Source organism: Rhinopithecus roxellana, chromosome 7 (assembly GCF_007565055.1).
Source record: "Rhinopithecus roxellana isolate Shanxi Qingling chromosome 7, ASM756505v1, whole genome shotgun sequence".
In the NCBI taxonomy this organism is placed as follows: Eukaryota; Metazoa; Chordata; class Mammalia; order Primates; family Cercopithecidae; genus Rhinopithecus; species Rhinopithecus roxellana.
Window position 1 is genome coordinate 61828962 of NC_044555.1, and position 21355 is coordinate 61850316.

The following is a 21355-nucleotide window of genomic DNA, read 5'->3' on the forward strand; positions in this document are numbered from 1 at the left end:
AAGTAACTTAAACTAATACTGTACAGACGCAAATTATCCTAGCAGGTCACACCTTGAATGTGTACAAGATAGGAAGAAGAGAAAAATTTCCTTGCACATTAAAGAAGCATGTCTTACACCTTTGCTTAGAAACAGTTCATTTCTTTTGATATTACCAAAGCAACAAATTAAGTTACTGGTGGTTTGACATATACCTTGGGATGGCAATATGCTATGGGATCTTACATAAAATGTATATGTCTTTTATTGAAGGTTTGAACTCAGCTTTGAAAATTGACCCTGACTTCCTTTTACAGAATGAGTCCTCCATGTGGTGATTATCTTGGATAAGAACATGATGTGATCACCCCTAAACACTCTTTAACACGGGCCCTTTGAACAGTATTCCAGGAGCAGACACACTGAGAACAGATAATGTGTGCAAGGCAACACATTAATCACACAAACATTGACCCTGCATATACCTAGTACACAAATATACCAACTCAAACCAAATGGGTACTAATTTTTGTTCCTCTTTTCCTTTTTCCATTTACACAGCGGATCATATCTCCTCACTCCACCACAGACGTACCTGTTCTCTTTTATCCTTCTGCACTTGGAAGAGCTGATCATCAAGCTTGCATCAACTTCTACTGTACTCAGGTATGATAGAGTATTCTTGGACCAAGCCACGTTAATTAAATTTTAAATCAATATATAAATAAATATAATTCATCATTCATTCAATTATCATATTTTACAAGTAAAACAAGTTAATTATGAGTTAATTAGTTAAATGATTTTTGTAAAATACAATATGCATTGTATATATGCAGACATCTGAAGAAGGTTATTTTTAAATAAATAGATCAGTGGAATGAAGAGAAATATATACCCAGATTTAAAACACAGATATTTTAATGTACATGTCAAATCACTGGCATTTATGTTAATTTTCTGACTTGAGTTTTACTACTCAACTTTCCATAAACTTAAATATAAAATATAGAGTGCAATTTGTAAATATTTGTTATTTTTTTCCACTGCATTTCATCTGAACAGTGTTCCGAAGTATTAATTTTTAAAAACAATAGTTTGTCCCTTTTTGACAATCTCTAAATGTATCCCATGTCATTCTAAGAACTATCCCAGTTCATTCTCACCATTGTCCTATAATGGAAGTACTGTTATCAATCCTATTTTATGCATCAGGAATCTGAGACACAGAGAAATTCAAATCAGGCAACTAGTAAAAGGTTAAGATGTGACCTGAATCCAGGATAATCTGGTTTCAGCTCATCTTCATATCTACTTTTCACAGCTACTTAGTTAGCCAAGTGATTATGTAAAATGTTACATTTATATTATTTTTACTTCCTCAAATGTTCATGGGGAGGAATGCAAATGGAGGAAAGTACTTTATATCTTAGAAGACATCAAGGAGCTTACAGAACCCTGATATCTGAGGGGCAGTGGAATCAAATATAATACAGGGGTCTCCATGTCAGTACAGGGCCTATGGGTAACTGAAGTATCTTCGTTTCCAAAAAATTTTTTATTTATTTTTAGAAAATTTGTTTTGAGGCTGTTAAATTGTCTAAATATTGTAATGACCAGCTAACACATGACCTGAGACAAATACTATAGAAATATGCTTCTTTTTAAAAAATATTAAAGGAGGGGGGTGGAGCAACATGGCCGTATAGGAACAGCTCCAGTCTCCAACTCCCAGCGCGAGCGACACAGAAGACCGGTGATTTCTGCATTTTCAACTGAGGTACTGGGGTCATCTCACTAGGGAGTGCCGGACAATCGGTGCTGATCAGTTGCTGCAGCCCGACCAGCGAGAGCTGAAGCAGGGCGAGGCATCGCCTCACCTGGGAAGCGCAAGGGGGAAGGGAATCCCTTTTCCTAGCCAGGGGAACTGAGACACACAACACCTGGAAAATCGGGGAACTCCCACCCCAATACTGTGCTTTAAGCAAATGGGCACACCAGGAGAATACATCCCACACCTGGCCAAGAGGGTCCCACGCCCACGGAGCATCCCTCATTGTTAACACAGCAGTCTGTGATCTAACCGCAAGGCAGCAGCGAGGCTGGGGGGGGCACCCGCCATTGCTGAGGCTTAAGTAGGTAAACAAAGCCGCTGGGAAGCTCGAACTGGGTGGAGCTCACAGCAGCTCAAGGAAACCTGCCTGTCTCTGTAGACTCCACCTCTGGAGACAGGGCACAGTTAACAACAACAACAACAAAAGCAGCAGAAACCTTTGCAGACGCAAATGACTCTGTCTGACAGCTTTGAAGAGAGCAGTGGATCTCCCAACACGGAGGTTGAGATCTGAGAACAGACAGACTGCCTGCTCAAGTGGGTCCCTGACCCCTGAGTAGCCTAGCTGGGAGAAATCCCCCACTAGGGGCAGTCTGACACCCCACACCTCACAGGGTGGAGTACACCCCTGAGAGGAAGCTTCCAAAGTAAGAATCAGACAGGTACACTTGCTGTTCAGCAATATTCTATCTTCTGCAACCTCTGCTGCTGATACCCAGGCAAATAGGGTCTGGAGTGGACCTCAAGCAATCTCCAACAGACCTACAGCTGAGGGTCCTGACTGTTAGAAGGAAAACTATCAAACAGGAAGGACACCCATACCAAAACCCCATCAGTACATCACCATCATCAAAGACCAGAAGCAGATAAAACCACAAAGATAGGGAAAAAGCAGGGCAGAAAAGCTGGAAATTCAAAAAATAAGAGCACATCTCCCCTGCAAAGGAGCGCAGCCCATCGCCAGCAACGGATTGAAGCTGGTCAGAGAATGACTTTGACGAGATGAGAGAAGAAGGCTTCAGTCCATCAAACTTCTCAGAGCTAAAGGAGGAATTACGTACCCAGCGCAAAGAAACTAAAAATCTTGAAAAAAGAGTGGAAGAATTGATAGCTAGACTGATTAATGCAGAGAAGGTCATAAACGAAATGACAGAGATGAAAACCATGACACGAGAAATACGTGACAAATGCACAAGCTTCAGTAACCGACTCGATCAACTGGAAGAAAGAGTATCAGCGATTGAGGATCAAATGAATGAAATGAAGCGAGAAGAGAAACCAAAAGAAAAAAGAAGAAAAAGAAATGAACAAAGCCTACAAGAAGTATGGGATTATGTAAAAAGACCAAATCTACGTCTGATTGGGGTGCCTGAAAGTGAGGGGGAAAATGGAACCAAGTTGGAAAACATTCTTCAGGACATCATCCAGGAGAACTTCCCCAACCTAGTAGGGCAGGCCAACATTCAAATTCAGGAAATACAGACAACACCACAAAGATACTCCTCCAGAAGAGCAACTCCAAGGCACATAATTGCCAGATTCACCAAAGTTGAAATGAAGGAAAGAATCTTAAGGGCAGCCAGAGAGAAAGGTAGGGTTACCCACAAAGGGAAGCCCATCAGACTAACAGCAGATCTCTCGGCAGAAACTCTACAAGCCAGAAGAGAGTGGAGGCCAATATTCAACATTCTTAAAGAAAAGAATTTTAAACCCAGAATTTCATATCCAGCCAAACTAAGTTTCATAAGTGAAGGAGAAATAAAATCCTTTACAGATAAGCAAATGCTTAGAGATTTTGTCACCACCAGGCCTGCCTTACAAGAGACCCTGAAGGAAGCCCTAAAGAAGGAAAGAAACAACCGGTACCAGCCATTGCAAAAACATGCCAAAATGTAAAGACCATCAAGGCTAGGAAGAAACTGCATCAACTAACGAGCAAAATAACCAGTTAATATCATAATGGCTGGATCAAGGTCACACATAACAATATTAACCTTAAATGTAAATGGACTACATGCTCCAATTAAAACACACAGACTGGCAAACTGGATAAAGAGTCAAGACCCATCAGTCTGCTGTATTCAGGAGACCCATCTCACATGCAGAGACATACATAGGCTCAAAATGAAGGGATGGAGGAAGATCTACCAAGCAAATGGAGAACAAAAAAAAGCAGGGGTTGCAATCCTAGTCTCTGATAAAATAGACTTTAAACTATCAAAGATCAAAAGAGACAAAGAAGGCCATTACATAATGGTAAAGGGATCAATTCAACAGGAAGAGCTAACTATCCTAAATATATATGCACCCAATACAGGAGCATCCAGATTCATAAAGCAAGTCCTTAGAGACTTACAAAGAGACTTAGACTCCCATACAATAATAATGGGAGACTTCAACACTCCACTGTCAATATTAGACAGATCAACGAGACAGAAAGTTAACAAGGATATCCAGGAATTGAACTCATCTCTGCACCAAGTAGACCTAATAGACGTCTATAGAACTTTCCACCCCAAATCAACAGAATATACATTCTTCTCAGCACCACATCACACTTATTCCAAAATTGACCACATAATTGGAAGTAAAGCACTCCTTAGCAAATGTAGAAGAACAGAAATTATAACAAACTGTCTCTCAGACCACAGTGCAATCAAACTAGAACTCAGGACTAAGAACCTCAATCAAAACCGCTCAACTACATGGAAACTGAACAACCTGCTCCTGAATGACTACGGGGTACATAACGAAATGAAGGCAGAAATAAAGATGTTCTTTGAAACCAATGAGAACAAAGATACAACATACCAGAATCTCTGGGACACATTTAAAGCAGTGTGTAGAGGGAAATTTATAGCACTAAATGCCCACAAGAGAAAGCTGAAAAGATGTAAATTTGACACTCTAACATCACAATTAAAAGAACTGGAGAAGCAAGAGCAAACACATTCAAAAGCTAGCAGAAGGCATGAAATAACTAAGATCAGAGACGAACTGAAGGAGATAGAGGCACAGAAAACCCTCCAAAAAATCAATGAATCCAGGAGTTGGTGTTTTGAAAAAATCAACAAAATTGACAGACCGCTATCAACACTAATAAAAGAGAGAAGAATCAAATAGACCCAATAAAAAATGATAAAGGGGATATCACCACCGACCCCACAGAAATACAAACTACCATCAGAGAATACTATAAACACCTCTATGCAAATCAACTAGAAAATCTAGAAGAAATGGATAATTTCCTGGACACTTACACTCTTCCAAGACTAAACCAGGAAGAAGTTGAATCCCTGAATAGACCAATAGCAGGCTCTGAAATTGAGGCAATAATTAATAGCCTACCAACCAAAAAAAGTCCAGGACCAGATGGATTCACAGCTAAATTCCACCAGAGGTACAAGGAGGAGCTGGTACCATTCCTTCTGAAACTATTCTAATCAATAGAAAAAGAGGGAATCCTCCCTAACTCATTTTATGAGGCCAACATCATCCTGATACCAAAGCCTGGTAGAGACACAACAAAAAAAGAAAATTTTAGACCAATATCCCTGATGATCATCAATGCAAAAATCCTCAATAAAATACTGGCATACTGGATTCAGCATCACATCAAAAAGCTTATCCACCATGATCAAGTGGGCTTCATCCCTGGGATGCAAGGCTGGTTCAACATTCGTAAATCAATAAATATAATCCAGCATATAAACAGAACCGAAGACAAGAACCACATGATTATCTCAATAGATGCAGAAAAGGCTTTTGACAAAATTCAACAGCCCTTCATGCTAAAAACGCTCAATAAATTCAGTATTGATGGAACGTACCTCAAAATAATAAGAGCTATTTATGACAAACCCACAGCCAATATCATACTGAATGAGCAAAAACTGGAAAAATTCCCTTTGAAAACTGGCACAAGACAGGGATGCCCTCTCTCACCATTCCTATTCAACATAGTCTTGGAAGTTCTGGCTAGGGCAATCAGGCAAGAGAAAGAAATCAAGGGTATCCAGTTAGGAAAAGAAGAAGTCAAATTGTCCCTGTTTGCAGATGACATGATTGTATATTTAGAAAACCCCATTGTCTCAGCCCAAAATCTCCTTAAGCTGATAAGCAACTTCAGCAAAGTCTCAGGATACAAAATTAATGTGCAAAAATCACAAGCATTCTTATACACCAGTAACAGACAAACAGAGAGCCAAATCAGGAATGAATTTCCATTCACAATTGCTTCAAAGAGAATAAAATAGCTAGGAATCCAACTTACAAGGGATGTAAAGGACCTCTTCAAGGAGAACTACAAACCACTGCTCAGTGAAATCAAAGAGGACACAAATAAATAGAAGAACATACCATGCTCATGGATAGGAAGAATCAATATCGTGAAAATGGCCATACTGCCCAAGGTTATTTATAGATTCAGTGCCATCCCCATCAAGCTACTAATGAGTTTCTTCACAGAATTGGAAAAAACTGCTTTAAAGTTCATATGGAACCAAAAAAGAGCCCTCATTGCCAAGACAATCCTAAGTCAAAAGAACAAAGCTGGAGGCATCACGCTACCTGACTTCAAACTATACTACAAGGCTACAGTAACCAAAACAGCATGGTACTGGTACCAAAACAGAGCTATAGACCAATGGAACAGAACAGAGTCCTCAGAAATAATACCACACATCTACAGCCATCTGATCTTTGACAAACCTGAGAGAAACAAGAAATGGGGAAAGGATTCCCTATTTAATAAATGGTGCTGGGAAAATTGGCTAGCCATAAGTAGAAAGCTGAAACTGGATCCTTTCCTTACTCCTTATACGAAGATTAATTCAAGATGGATTAGAGACTTAAATGTTAGACCTAATACCATAAAAACCCTAGAAGAAAACCTAGGTAATACCATTCAGGACATAGGCATGGACAAGGACTTCATGTCTAAAACACCAAAAGCAACAGCAGCAAAAGCCAAAATTGACAAATGGGATCTAATTAAACTAAAGAGCTTCTGCACAGCAAAAGAAACTACCATCAGAGTGAACAGGCAACCTACAGAATGGGAGAAAATTTTTGCAATCTACTCATCTGACAAAGGGCTAATATCCGGAATCTACAAAGAACTCAAACAAATTTACAAGAAAAAAACAAACAACCCCATCAAACAGTGGGCAAAGGATATGAACAGACATTTCTCAAAAGAAGACATTCATACAGCCAACAGACACATGAAAAAATGCTCATCATCACTCGCCATCAGAGAAATGTAAATCAAAACCACAATGAGATACCATCTCACACCAGTTAGAATGGCAATCATTAAAAAGTCAGGAAATAACAGGTGCTGGAGAGGATGTGGAGAAATAGGAATACTTTTACACTGTTGGTGGGATTGTAAACTAGTTCAACCATTATGGAAAACAGTATGGCAATTCCTCAAGGATCTAGAACTAGATGTACCATAAGACCCAGCCATCCCACTACTGGGTATATACCCAAAGGATTATAAATCATGCTGCTATAAAGACACATGCACACGTATGTTTATTGCGGCACTATTCACAATAGCAAAGACTTGGAATCAACCCAAATGTCCATCTGTGACAGACTGGATTAAGAAAATGTGGCACATATACACCATGGAATACTATGCAGCCATAAAAAAGGATGAGTTTGCGTCCTTTGTAGGGACATGGATGCAGCTGGAAACCATCATTCTTAGCAAACTATCACAAGAAGAGAAAACCAAACACTGCATGTTCTCACTCATAGGTGGGAACTGAACAATGAGATCACTTGCACTCAGGAAGGGGAACATTACACATCGGGGCCTATCATGGGGAGGGGGGAGGGGAGAGGGATTGCATTGGGAGTTATACCTGAAATAAATGACGAATTGATGGGTGCTGACGAGTTGATGGGTGCAGCACACCAACATGGCACAAGTATACATATGTAACAAACCTGCACGTTATGCACATGTACCCTAGAACTTAAAGTATAATTAAAAAATATATGTATATATATATATTAAAGGAGACAAACAGTAATCCTTCTCACACAGAAGAAATGTATAATGGAGATTATTTTCTTTCAGACAAGTAATTTTAACGAGGCTGTTCTTTTAAGCAATTGCTACATAGCAGGATTAGAACCCCTTCATCATAATTACTGGGGACAATTTTTTTGCTTGCATTTCTAGTGGAAAGCATATCTATTCAAGGACAGTCTTAGAACTCAGCAGGGAGATAATCAGTTCTGTATCTTAATAGCTTTAAAAAATCCTAGCCTAGAAGTTGAATGCTAAATTCTTCATCAAACACAAAAAGGCTCAAACAAGAAAATAATCAATTCAAACCTTCTATGAGTTGGTTGAACACTGATGGTTAATTTCAGTCCCTCTGAATATCTCCTTCCAACTTGTAGCAAATCTATAAGGATTCAGCTATGATTAGACTTCAGTCAATAATTCATGCTTTCAGCTACCAGGTCTAGACCTCCTCAACCTTTTCAATACATTGCTGTAACCTTGATGATTTTTCTTGCCCTATTTATCATTGAATCATTTACATCTTCCTCTTTTATTTAATTCATCCAGTTGACATCTTTTGCAAGAAAAACTAGTTCATCATAAAGTATTAATTGAATGAACTTTTGAAAATGTGGTATGCGTTATGTATGAACAGGCGTCTAAAGAATATAATTTTAAAATAAACTTTAGAGTTTATTTTTCTGAGTTTGGAATAACTTTTTACCATTAGAGAAATAGCCATATCGATTTCCATCCCTCTCTTGATTTAACTGATTAAATCTATCTAAACTGACACACACAGCTGATTTGCTGATTAATCTAAAGCCAACTAATGGCTGTTCTTATAGGATAAACTTTATTTCTGATGGTACTTCTTTGCTAGATTGAGGGAAATGGCTATGGTTCATTATCTGCTTCATCTGTTTCTGGTTTCAATTCATGTGAAAAGCTCTGCATTGTAAAAAATCTAACCATTCAGTAACGGTTAGGGTTTGGGTTAAGTTCAAATTGTTTGTGCAGATTTTGAATCCTGTGATTAATTTGGTCAGGACATCACAGCTGCAAATATCGTGAACTTATATTTTATGCAACCAGAGTCTCTAAATTAAATTACATTACTACATAACAGAATAAGAGGAGCAGTAGTAAGCAACAAATGTGGTAAATTATAACTTCTTTTTGGTTTCAAAGATTATGTTCTGAGATTTTCTTTGTTAATTTTCAGGTGCTTCCTTTTTATTTTCAAATAGGTGCCTTGTATATTTCATTCATACTTGATTGTATGATTTGTTTCATCTAAAGGTCAGAATAGCAAACATTAAGGAAGAAGTTAGAAAATCAGAGTGGTTTTACAATCCAGCATGAGTCTGTGATCTTTGTAGCCTGTGCCTATGGAAATTTCTGATTATTCTTAACATGTTTAATTTGCTGGAGCTCATTGTGCAAACTAGATTTTGTAAATCCTTTGTATCCTTTATATCCACTTGTTTTCTCTTTCAGAAATATCAAAATGTTATCCTTAAAAGTTTTAAAGTCTCTCCTTTAGAAGATTGAGATAAATATGGGCTGAATATATTAATTGTTGAATGCATATGTTTGCTGGGTTACTTTTTAATTTGCTACTCTGAACCCAAATGAATAACTTAATCAGTGCTAGGAAAAGTGTTGGATGTCACTGTTCAATAATCATGGGATGTGGTTTAACATAGAAGCTCCAGTACTCTAAGCCACTTCAGAAAACATGAAACCATGACCTTCTTTTTGTCACTTGGCTCATTCCCAAAGGTTTAAAGTAACACGAGTTCTGCCATGTAAGATTTCTTTTGTAAAATATCCAAATATCCAGATGAAATTTTCCTTTAATTCTCTGTACTAAGGAGGCAGGATTTTATGAGTTTGCTTTCACTACTTCTCCTTATTTGAAGTAATCTTAAAGCAAGCTTCCCTCTTTTTATTGGAATTTAAGCTTGGAAACATCTATATAGTTTGAGATATTATAAAGTAGGACATTGTTTGTGATCCTTTTATTCATCTGCCTCATTAACAAAGTGTTTGTTGCAGAAGTTTAAGAGACCCTAGAACTGAGTCACAGTCTACTGTACTTTGAAGGGACTTTTATCCTAAACTACAAAGAAATTTTCAAATGGAGCTTTATGTGCTTATGAAACTTAGATAAAAATAATAACCACATTCAATCTCCTTCACATAATTTTTTATTCATTTATCCATATCATGCGATAACAGATAAGGCACTGGACTCGATGATGGGGATAAATAATATGGCATGCAATTGTATGTCATTCCTTTTATTGGAGCTTCAATCTGTGCCTCATCTTCTTTGCCTTAATGTGGTAGCTATCTAAATTTCATTTGAAATTCACCCAAAGAGTTTGGAAACTACATGCAGTGTTTGGTACCAAGTTTGTTATAAAAAAAAAACAAAAAAAAAAAAAAAAAAAAAAAAAAAAACTTGAACAGAAGTGCCAGGTTTTCCATTGAACTTTCTCTTTTATGTTGCTATAATAACTTTACATGCATTGAAATATTTTGATATTTGAATATTGCACTTTTGCCCTCTTCTGTCTCAAAGTAAAAATACATAGAATTATTTTTCCATAAAATTAAAAGGAATTTGGAAAAGAAAGGAAAAATAAAGCAGTGCTTTTTAGCAACAAAACTTATCTGTCCAGATTTTTATATGCATTATACTTACTAAGTATTGCAAATAAAGTATATGCAGTTAGCACACATATGTTATAAATAATTATCTTCAAACAGTTTACAGAATGGAAATTCTACTTATCTGGAGTAGGACTATTTCCCCAGCCTCTAGACACGAAAAGAATAACCACACGCATTGGTCTTCAGTCATCTATTGTTATACCTTTCAAAAATCCCACAACGGAAGATGTCCTCATTGATATCAAACTGACAAGTAAGTTGTTTGTCTGATATTTTACATGTTATTTTATAGGTATTTATCAGACTTATTTTATCATGGAATCAAAACATTTTAGAACAAATGAGTACTCTAGAAATCTGTAGAGCAAATTATCTTATAAAAGAGAAAACAAGATTTGAGAGATGCAGTATTTTGGCTGAAATCACAGCTCATAATGGTACAGAATCAGAATTAGATATCTATATAACAAATCAAGTTCTTCCAATTTGATCTGTAAACCCAAATATGTAAATTAGTCGATCTGTAAGATTCTTATGATATTATTCAAATATGCCAATGCTTATTCCTCAAAACTTTATAGAAATTCTGATATTGTGATTTTGTTTCATTTTTGCATTTTCTTAATAAAGAGACAACAAATTTGGAGTAAATTTTGGCTTCAACCAGCCTTGTCCTTTTTTTATGCCATATTGAGGGTGCGTGTTTTTAATTAGATTATTTGAAGAGTTTGATCACTTTATATTAAACAAATAAATAATGTGAGTCTGAATTAAAAATTAACTCAGCATGAATTTTTTGAAACACATTTTCAATCTAATATCAAGCATTACCAATTTATATTTTCAACTATTATTACTACTTCTACTCAAAATATTATTAGTGCAATTATTGGGTTAAAGTTATATATTCTGTGGTTTTTTATATGCATGACCAACTTACTCTCCAGAATGTTTATACCTTTGCAATTCATGCTGCAATTAGGAGTATAATATAGACATTACCTATTTTCCAGAACTGTGTAAGCCCTGAGTAATAACATTGTCTTTAATCTCCATCATTCTGATTGAAAGAACATTATATTTTATCATCATTGCAAATTTTTGATTAATGTTGAAGCTGAACATGTCATTTAACTGTTGCACTTTGGTGCTTTTCCATCATTTCTTCGTCTTCTTGGATTGAGATAATTTTAAATATTAAGAAAGTAATTTCATCTCATGTAAAATTCCCTTATAAGAATTTTGGCTGCGATCAGGAGAGGCATGTGGTGTTTAATAAATGTTGACTGCAAGCTCAAGGAAATTAGTATTTTAAGATGGAAAAGACTTGAGCATATGTATAAGCAGAAGGGAGAAGCCAGGGTGGAGCAGGAGTTAAAGATATAAATGAGGTAAGGTTTAACTGATAGGCTAAGGGTCTAGGAGGGTTGGAATCAGAACAGAGGTAAAGAAAGAACTGAACAGGAGAGGATTTCTTCCTTGGGTGGGGGTAAAATAAAACAAATATGGATGTCAATAAATTGGTAGGTAGTGGAAGGGCTTTGGAATTAGGAGCAGTCATATATTTACATTTTTATCTGCTGAGGAAAAGAGACATAGTAGAGAATTTGAAGAGTGGGGTGGTGGTTTGAAATAACTGTTGGAGAAAAAGGAACATGGAGCTGACAAAATTAAATATAAAAGTGATTGTGTTTGGCTGGGATTTAAATCATAAATTTAGATATGCACCAAAAAATACGTCTTTGTGATATTTATACCAATTGTAGGGCACAGAATTTCTAGAATGTGAGCACACAAGGCATATCAATGGATCTTTCCAGGAAATGGAATTATTCAGGATAGGTGCAGCCAAATTACTTTATAACTATGAGCATGTTAATAAAAACAAATTTGGATTAAGATTTTAACATTAAAAATAAATTTTAAAATAATGTGACTTTCTAATTTTCTAACATTGCTATACATTTCTTTCTGCTATGTAACAATAAAACATAGTAAGCTTGACAATTAAAAATTGATCAGTCTTTTGCAGTTCAAAACAGTCTCTTTTAAGCAGACTCACTCTCTCTTGGGCAAATGTTCAGGCTTTGTTTCTCCCGCTTCTTCCTTAAACCTGAGGAGATGTGAGACAAAGGAAGATTCACAGACCTTTGATATCTTATTTCTCTTTCTCTGTCTCCCTATCCTATGTGAAAAAGAACATCTTTCCCCTTTGTTGGTGATGGCATCTCCCTTTCTGCTATATTCTTATCCTTCTCCCTTTTGTGGGTTTTTTTAATGCATTATCTACGTATCTACTTGTGCTTATAGTCATTGGTGGCTAAGCCTCACAATTTGATCTACAGAAAAACAGGGTCTACAGAAAAACATGACTGATGAGAAGAATTAAAATATTTAATATATTTGCAAAATATACTCATTAAAAGTAGAGATTAATACTGTATTAGTTCGTTTTTGCACTGCTATAAAGAAATACCCAAGACTTGGTAATTTATAAAGGAAAGAGGTTTAATTGACTCACAGTTCTTCATGCCGGGGGAGGCCTCAGGAAACTTACAATCATGATGGAAAAAAAAACAGGCATGTGTTAACATGGCGGCAGGGGAGAGAGATCAAGTGTGTAGGAGGAAATATCAAACACTTATAAAACCATCAGATCTCGTACAAATTCATTCACTCTCATGAGAACAGCATGGGATAAACCACGCCATAATCCAATCAGTTCCCATAAGATTCCTCCCTTAACACCTGGGGATTACAATTTAAGATGAAATTTGGGTGGTGGGGACACAAAGCTAAACCATATCAAATACCTTCTCATTTAAATATTTGTAAATGTCTTTAAATTATTTCATGATAGGAGTAGGCAATCTCATTTTGGCTTTTAAAAGAAGATGTAAATTTTCTTACAGATTCTACAGAATTAAAAAAACATTCTTAGGCAAGTTGATAACAAGACTCATGTCACCAAATGGTTCCTTGCTGGTGTGAGGAACCTCACAGCATTTCAGATCCTGCATCCTGCATTCCTCACTTCTCTCTCTCTCTCTCTCTCTCTCTCTCTCTCTCTCTCTCTCTCCTCATTAGCTGCAAATCCTGGAATGATTTCTTCCCCTTATGGATAGCATGGCAACTTGTACATAGCTTGATTTAACTTGATTTAAATATTTGTCACACTCATTGTAGCTAATATTTGTTAATCCCACAATATTTGTGAGATCTTTGCAGACATGATCTATTAGTAACTTGAGCAAATAAGATAGAGCAGGCTTTTGATGCTTGTCTGCTGAGTGACTGGACCATAAATAAAATACCCAAATTCCTAAAACTTAGAGATAACACAGTAGAAACTAAGTACCAAAGATCTTTGGAATATCAAAAGGCATTATTTCTGGGAGAAGCAATAAAAATAGAAATAGCCAAGATATTAGCAGGAGAAAAGACAGAGAATTGGGCAACCCAGAAGTTTGATAGTCAGTTTGAAATTCTAAAAATGCTGCCTTCTTGGAAAAAGTAGTGAATTTGAAGATATTTATATATTTTATATATTTCTAACTCTGTCTGTGTAGTGATAGAAGAAAACTTTTAGCCGAATTAAGTTCAACAGAGTTTAATTGAGCAAATACTGATTCATGAATCAGGCAGTCTCCTAAGCCAGAGTAGGCCCAGAAACGAGCATAGCCACGTGGTATAAGATTTATGGACAGAAGAAAGAAAGTGACATACAGAAAACAGAAGGGAGGCACAAAAACAGCCGAGTTGGTTACAGCTCTGAGTTTGCCTTATTTGAACATGGTTTGAACAGTTGGCAACCTCTGATTGGCCAAACCTCAGTGATTGACACAAGAGTAGGCTTATAGTCTGTTTACAGTTCCATATAGCTTATAGTTCTCTATGTACAGAGAAACCTTTAGGTTGAACTTGAAATATGTAAGGAGGCAGTTTTAGGCGAAACTCTTTAATGCCATCTATCTATCTGCCTATCTATCTATCTATCATCTTTCTATCTATCTATCATCTATCTACATATCTATCTGAGAGAGAGAGAGAGGCAAAAGAGAGAGGAGATATGTTAGGGTATTGAAAAAGTCTTAAATACTATCATAAGGAATCCAACTTTTGTCCTCTAGATAATGAGAGTTTTCAAAAGATTAGCTGTACTTTATAACCCACATTTTGAATGCTGACTCTAGAATTATTTGTGGATGATGAATATGGATGGGTTGGGGGAAAACTGGAATTGAGAAGCAAAGCTCAGAAGATTTAAGCCAGTAACAGTGGAAAAGTCCATGACCACAGGTAGCAGAAAAGCTCACAATATATACCTAGAGTTTTCCCAAAAGCCTGAGAATCTGTTTCTTTGGCAAACATATTTAATGTTTCATGTGTCCAGACCACTTTTTCTTCAGACAACTATACTATGTTGCCTAAAACTATGTTTCTAGAGGCTTACCTATATTCCTGATATTTTTAACACTCAAGATGAGTGTTTTGTTATATCCATCTTAAAACAGTCCGATGCTAAATGTTACTGTGGTTGTGCTATTTGGAGAAGACGTTGAGCACCTTGGGCACACACTGGTCTGTGCATTACAACAAACTTACCATTATTTCCTAAGGAGAATTTTGGCACCATTCACAGGGAATTACTTAGTAGAGTGGCTTGCCCTTCACTCAAGCATAAATACTTGTTATGCTTCACAATTTGCACATGAGGGTGTGAACCCGACCTTTAACTTAACTTTCAGTTAAGGCATATGGTGCCCTTGTAATTTAACAGGTGATGCACAGTTGTGATTGAATCTGGGGATACATAATAGTTACCAGTTATAAAGACTATACTGAGCACTTCATGTGAGTGATTCTTTATGTTATCTCAGGACAAGAAATATGCAACTAGTATTTGTCTGGGCCATTGTCCAGCTACCAACACCAGTAACTCTTTTGGGTATTTCCTCTGGCTGCCCTAGTGAGTTAATTTTTCCTCAACCTATGTGTGACAGGAAGTGGTGGAAAAGCATAACAGTTCCCATTCCCCTGAGCAGTATACCTTTGAGATGTGTGTTCTGCACTGGCTCTCAGAGTTCCCTAGCTGCCTTGAACCTCATGTATCCACAGTAGTAACTTCCTTTATAATACACCATTCATTGTAGTCCTAATCTTTGCCTCACTTTTACACTTCCCTACTAGCATTTCCTGAGGTGACGTCCCAAATAACAGCTTCTGAGGAAACCCCAACTAAGACAGGAACCCTCTGAAATAGGCATTATGTCTGTTTTTAAGGAGGATAAAATTGATTAATGGAGAGGCTTAACAACTTGTTCATGATCACAGAGCTATTAAGTGAAGGAAGTAAGATTAAAATCCCAACTCCACAAAGCCAGGTTTCTGTATACCTTTGCACATGGCTTCTCAGTAAGCAGGCAGAACAATTTCTTACTAACTGCTCACCTAGTTATATATAAAACTGAAAAGCTCAAGTGGAGAGATAGTAAAGAATTACAGGAAAGACTTGCAATCTGTTTCTGTGAGTGGTCTGAAATCTACTTAACAGATTAAATAGAAGGAGCCAAAAGCCCAGTACTTGAAATCAACTACACCCTCTCCCAACCACATTAAGAATTGTGTTCAGTGAATTTCACTGTTTTGTGATGTCGTTTACCCATAACACCAGATTGCATAGAAATATTCTAAGGAGGTCATCATGATGTACTGGTGAAGATCAGTACATCAAATGCTTTCTTATTACATTGCAATCTTTTTAAATGAAATCTTTTTAAGAATCAGCTGTTAGTATCAGGAAGAATGGTTGCCTCTTTTGAGCAATTGTCTGGTTTTTGTACTGTGGAACCTGATTATGTCACTACATTTTTCCTCAGTATATTGGTTTCTAAGAAAGCATTTTGGCTTGGAAAATTCCAAGTAAGTGACATGACCATACTGTGTCTCATCCTTGACTGCAGATGGTGTCCCTAATCTTGTTTCAACTTTCTAAAAAATTATTCTAATTCATCTTTTTTTGTATTTCATATTTTTGTGATATACGCAACTTAGGAATAGAACTCTTCACACAAGGAGACGTGCAACCTGTAACAGGAACAGGGGGGAATTTTTGTTTTGTTTTGAGACAGGGTCTCACTTGGTCACCTAGGCCAGAGTGCAGAGGCACAATCTCAGCTCACTGCAGCCTCCACCTCCCGGGCTCAGGTGATTCTCCCACTCCACCCTTCCCAGTAGCTGGGACCACAGGCATGTGCCACCATGTCCAGCTAATTTTTTTGTATGTTTTGTAGGGACGATGTTTTGCCATGTTGCCTAGGCTGGTCTGGAACTCCTGACCTCAAGTGATCCGCCTTCCTTGGCCTCCCAAATTGCTGGGCTTATGAGCCACTGCACCCAGCCCGCAGAGTGAATGTTTGAAAGAGCTTTCAGTTGAACATTACCCAAGGCAAGGTGTAGAGAAGTTAATGTTTCAGACATCCGTACATATTTGAAGCCATGCCAGTTTCAAAAGATTAATAAGATAGGGTGGCAAGAGAGGAGGTACCTAAACAACCTGAGGATAGTAAAGATGTCTCTAAAGTAAACCATTAAAGAATCCCATGAGGAGCAGGATGCTACAGAATAGCTTTCAAATAGTCTGGGCAGCTAGGATTTATTAAGATCCCTTTATGTTACCACACTTGAGCTTTATCAACATGACTGTACCCAAACTCCACCCAAAATCCTGGAAGTCACTATTCCTGCCTTTCCAATGAGGAACCTCAGGCTGAAAAATTCCCCAAAGCCATATAGTGAGTAAGAGGTGGAACAGCATGTCGAGCTCATTGTGTCTGACTGCCCTCTTTAGGACCACTCAAATTTTTTATCTGCTCAGAGATGGTAGTTTTAAAGCCAGTTACATGATCTAAAATATGACACTTGCCCCTCTCTTTGACATCTCCCATTGGATCTTAGGGGAACAGGCCTCCCTCCATTCCATCCAAAGTCCCCAAGAAATGCCCCTACTGCCACTCGTTTCACATTTTCTCAGCTGTCTCTCCTCTTTTTCACTCTGCCATCCAACACTGGCTTTGCCTGATACATACATGCTTTGGCTTCCTCTTGTGTACATATATGCTTTGTACACATACATATGTCCTGTGTGTACATACACCCTGTACATACATCCTGTCATGTACATACATCCTGTCGTGTACATATATCCTGTCGTGTACATACATGCTTTGGCTTCCTGGATGTGTACCCTTGCTTACTGACTGGTGTCCATGGACACAATTCTCACAGTATTTTCTCATCCGTAATTATGTCCCCTACCCAAGACCGCATCTCTCAAGTTTCGACCCTGCTCAGATGGGAATAAAGGCGGAGAAAGAAAGGGTAGCCATGAATGAAAGTAAGCAACTGAGATGAAACATTAGAAATTAGGGGCTGATTTACACATATTACACATTTAAGGACATGTCTTCATTCAATGTTCTAAACCTTTGTTAGCAGTCTTTTAATATTCGGTCATTGAGCATCTATTTCATGCTGGAAACTGTTGTATGTGCATTCCAAAACTATCCCCCATGTGGAGAAAACATATGTATATATATCTGCAAACATACACCCACATAAATACATTCATTGTTTTTGATTTTGTATGGCACTCTATATGTATAATCTCAGCATGGACTATATACTTAAAAGTTGTGTAAATGAGTGAATCAGTAATTAAGGAATACAAAACTGTTTTGATTACTTTTCTATTAAAATAGCTATAGTCTGGAAATTATTCACTTTCTATTTAATCCAAATTTAAATGCAATATTAGTGATCTGATTCAAATATTTAAATAAAAATGAATTCTCTTTTATATATCGGTAGTTTATTGGTGCAAAACAAAATAGCACTGAATAAAACTATGCTTACTAATTAACATATTAGTTTTACAGATATCAACTTTCATATGAGAATTAGTCAATGAAAACAAAGTACACTGATGCATTCTTTTTGGCTTTGGGTTAATTATGGCCATGATGTTCACCAGCAGTAAAGTAATAAAGTGCACAATGTCGCATAATTATAGGTTAATCACACTTACATGATATGGAGAAGAAATAACAATGCATTTCATTTCACATGGTAGAATTAGTTATGAAAATCCCTGGAGGTCCTCCGAGTCTTATCTAAAGTGGATCCAGAATTGAACAAATATTTATGTAATATATGTAGTAATCATTGCAAATTGCCAGTCAGGATGAGCATGGTTTTATACTTAAGAAGAAAGATAAATTGGTGTAAGAAAAACTCCCGGAACCTAAAAATCCCTCCCAAATTCAAACATGCAACTTTTAAAACATTTGAATTAATAAATAAATAGTATTGAGAAATTTGAGACTTTTTGGCGGGGAAGTTGGGGTATCAAATATATTAAGTCTTTATAACTCAGTTTAATTGGATTATTTGTCTTAGTTTATTTTGCTCATAAGAAATAGTTAATGTTATTGTACTAATAAAAAGTAAATGTAGAATAATTATAACCATTTTTGAAGTGAGTAATCTGAGACTCTACTTGCTTGCAATTATTTTATTTTTAGATGATGATAAGTTACGTTCACATTTGAAACTTGTTTTATTTGATTCTTGATCAATAGCACTCCAAATTCAGTAAACAATATTTGAGAGCTTATCAAAATTCATATTCCCAGGTCCACATTCATTTATTCTGATTCATAAGGGCTGGGGTGAGGCCATCACAAGCTATTCCAATGCAGATTGTCAGAAGACTCCACTTTTAGAAACACTGATCTATATACAATGATCTCAAAACATGTTTCCCTTTTATCATATACCACTGTTAGTAAACATCTTTTGGCATTTCCTTCAACATATATATATTTACATTTGAAATGTAACCACTTAGCACCATCAACTCATATTTTTAATGTAAGTAGAGCTTATCTTTTTTTTTATTATTATACTTTAAGTTCTAGGGTACATGTGCATAACGTGCAGGTTTGTTACATATGTATACTTGTGCCATGTTGGTGTGCTGCACCCATCAACTCGTCAGCACCCATCAATTCGTCATTTATATCAGGTATAACTCCCAATGCAATCCCTCCCCCCTCCCCCCTCCCCATGATAGGCCCCGATGTGTGATGTTCCCCTTCCCGAGTCCAAGTGATGTCATTGTTCAGTTCCCACCTATGAGTGAGAACATGCGGTGTTTGGTTTTCTGTTCTTGTGATAGTTTGCTAAGAATGATGGTTTCCAGCTGCATCCACGTCCCTACAAAGGACGCAAACTCATCCTTTTTTATGGCTGCATAGTATTCCATGGTGTGTATGTGCCACATTTTCTTAATCCAGTCTGTCACAGATGGACATTTGGGTTGATTCCAAGTCTTTGCTATTGTGAATAGTGCCGCAATAAACATACGTGTGCATGTGTCTTTATAGCAGCATGATTTATAATCCTTTGGGTATATACCCAGTAGTGGGATGGCTGGGTCAGAGCTTATCTTTTAAATGGAGAATTAATAAACATGTTTTTGTATTTATTGGTTTAAACTTATTGTTAACATTGGATAAATGTTGTCTATTTGTGCATATTTATATATAGGCCATCCTTCTGTGTCCATAGTGGATAGATTTCAGAACCTCCAAGGATATCACAATCTGTGAATCCCCATGTCCCTGATACAAAATGGCAGAGCGTGTGCATGTAACCTACACATATACTCTCATATACTTTAAATCATCTCTAGATTACTTAGAATACCTAATACAATGTAAATGCTATATAAATAGTTGTCATAGTGTATGATGTAGGGAATAAAGACCAGGAAAAAAAGTCTGTACATATTCAATGTACATGAAACCATCCATTATTTTTTGAAGATTTTCAATCTGCCTTTGGTTGAATCCATGGATGTGGAAACCATGGATACAGAAGGCCAGCTGTATTCATCAGTACAATCTATTTTTAAATAGCAGGCTCAAATAGACTCTTAATATCTGCTTGTTGAGTAGTTCACTCTTAGTATCTGCTTGTTGAGTAGTTCAAATTGAAATTCAAAGATTTTTAAAATGTAGAGATGTGGTCTTGCTATGTTGCCCAGACTGGCCTTGAACTCTTGGCCTCAAGCAATCTTCCTGCCTCAGACTCCCCAGTAGCTGGAATTATAGGCACATGCCACTGTGTCCACCTGAAAGTTCCAAGAATTTATGAGTTTATTTTTTAAACATCATAGATAAAGCCATTTATATTATTCAATATGTTCTTCAAAAATGCAATTTAAATCTCATTTTAAAATATACTTTGAAAGATATTCATCTTAAAAGTTTCCTATTAGAGGATAATTTTTATTCTATTTCCATCTCCACTGCTGTTTTTCTTCTTGAATATGACATTGAAGTGTAATATCTCTTTATTTTTTAACTAGGTGTGGAATATCCCAGGAATCTTGTCATTGATCATTCCTGGAATAGCTTCATCTATGAGAGTCCTGCCTTCAGATTTAGTTCTGTGAGTGAAATACAAGGTACAGGATTTCTACCTTACATTCTATCATTCTGTTTGTTGTTGCATTTCAGAGATAATGAAATATATGTCTATTGCCTTAGTAAATATTTAACACAAATTAAAAATATAATTTTAAAATTTTGGAACAAATTTTAGTAAGCTGATAGAAAAACATGGATGGATGGCAAAACCTTCATATATATATATATATATATATATATATATATATATATATATATATATTCATTACATTTGTATTATTTTTAATTCCTCAGAACATAAGTAAGATTTACCAAGTATTTTAACTTTGAAATTTTCCA

The 21355-nt window shown here is 36.5% G+C and overlaps 1 protein-coding gene across 1 annotated transcript in view; it reads left to right on the plus strand.

The window, feature by feature from the left end:
* The window catches only part of CFAP47 (cilia and flagella associated protein 47), a 508878-nt gene that overhangs the window by 391142 nt on the left and 96381 nt on the right, over positions 1–21355 (plus strand). Inside the window, exons 55-57 of the mRNA XM_030933635.1 lie at positions 541–645; positions 10620–10776; positions 20956–21054. Coding sequence (XP_030789495.1) covers positions 541–645; positions 10620–10776; positions 20956–21054 — 361 coding nt within the window. The remainder of the gene's footprint in view (positions 1–540; positions 646–10619; positions 10777–20955; positions 21055–21355) is intronic.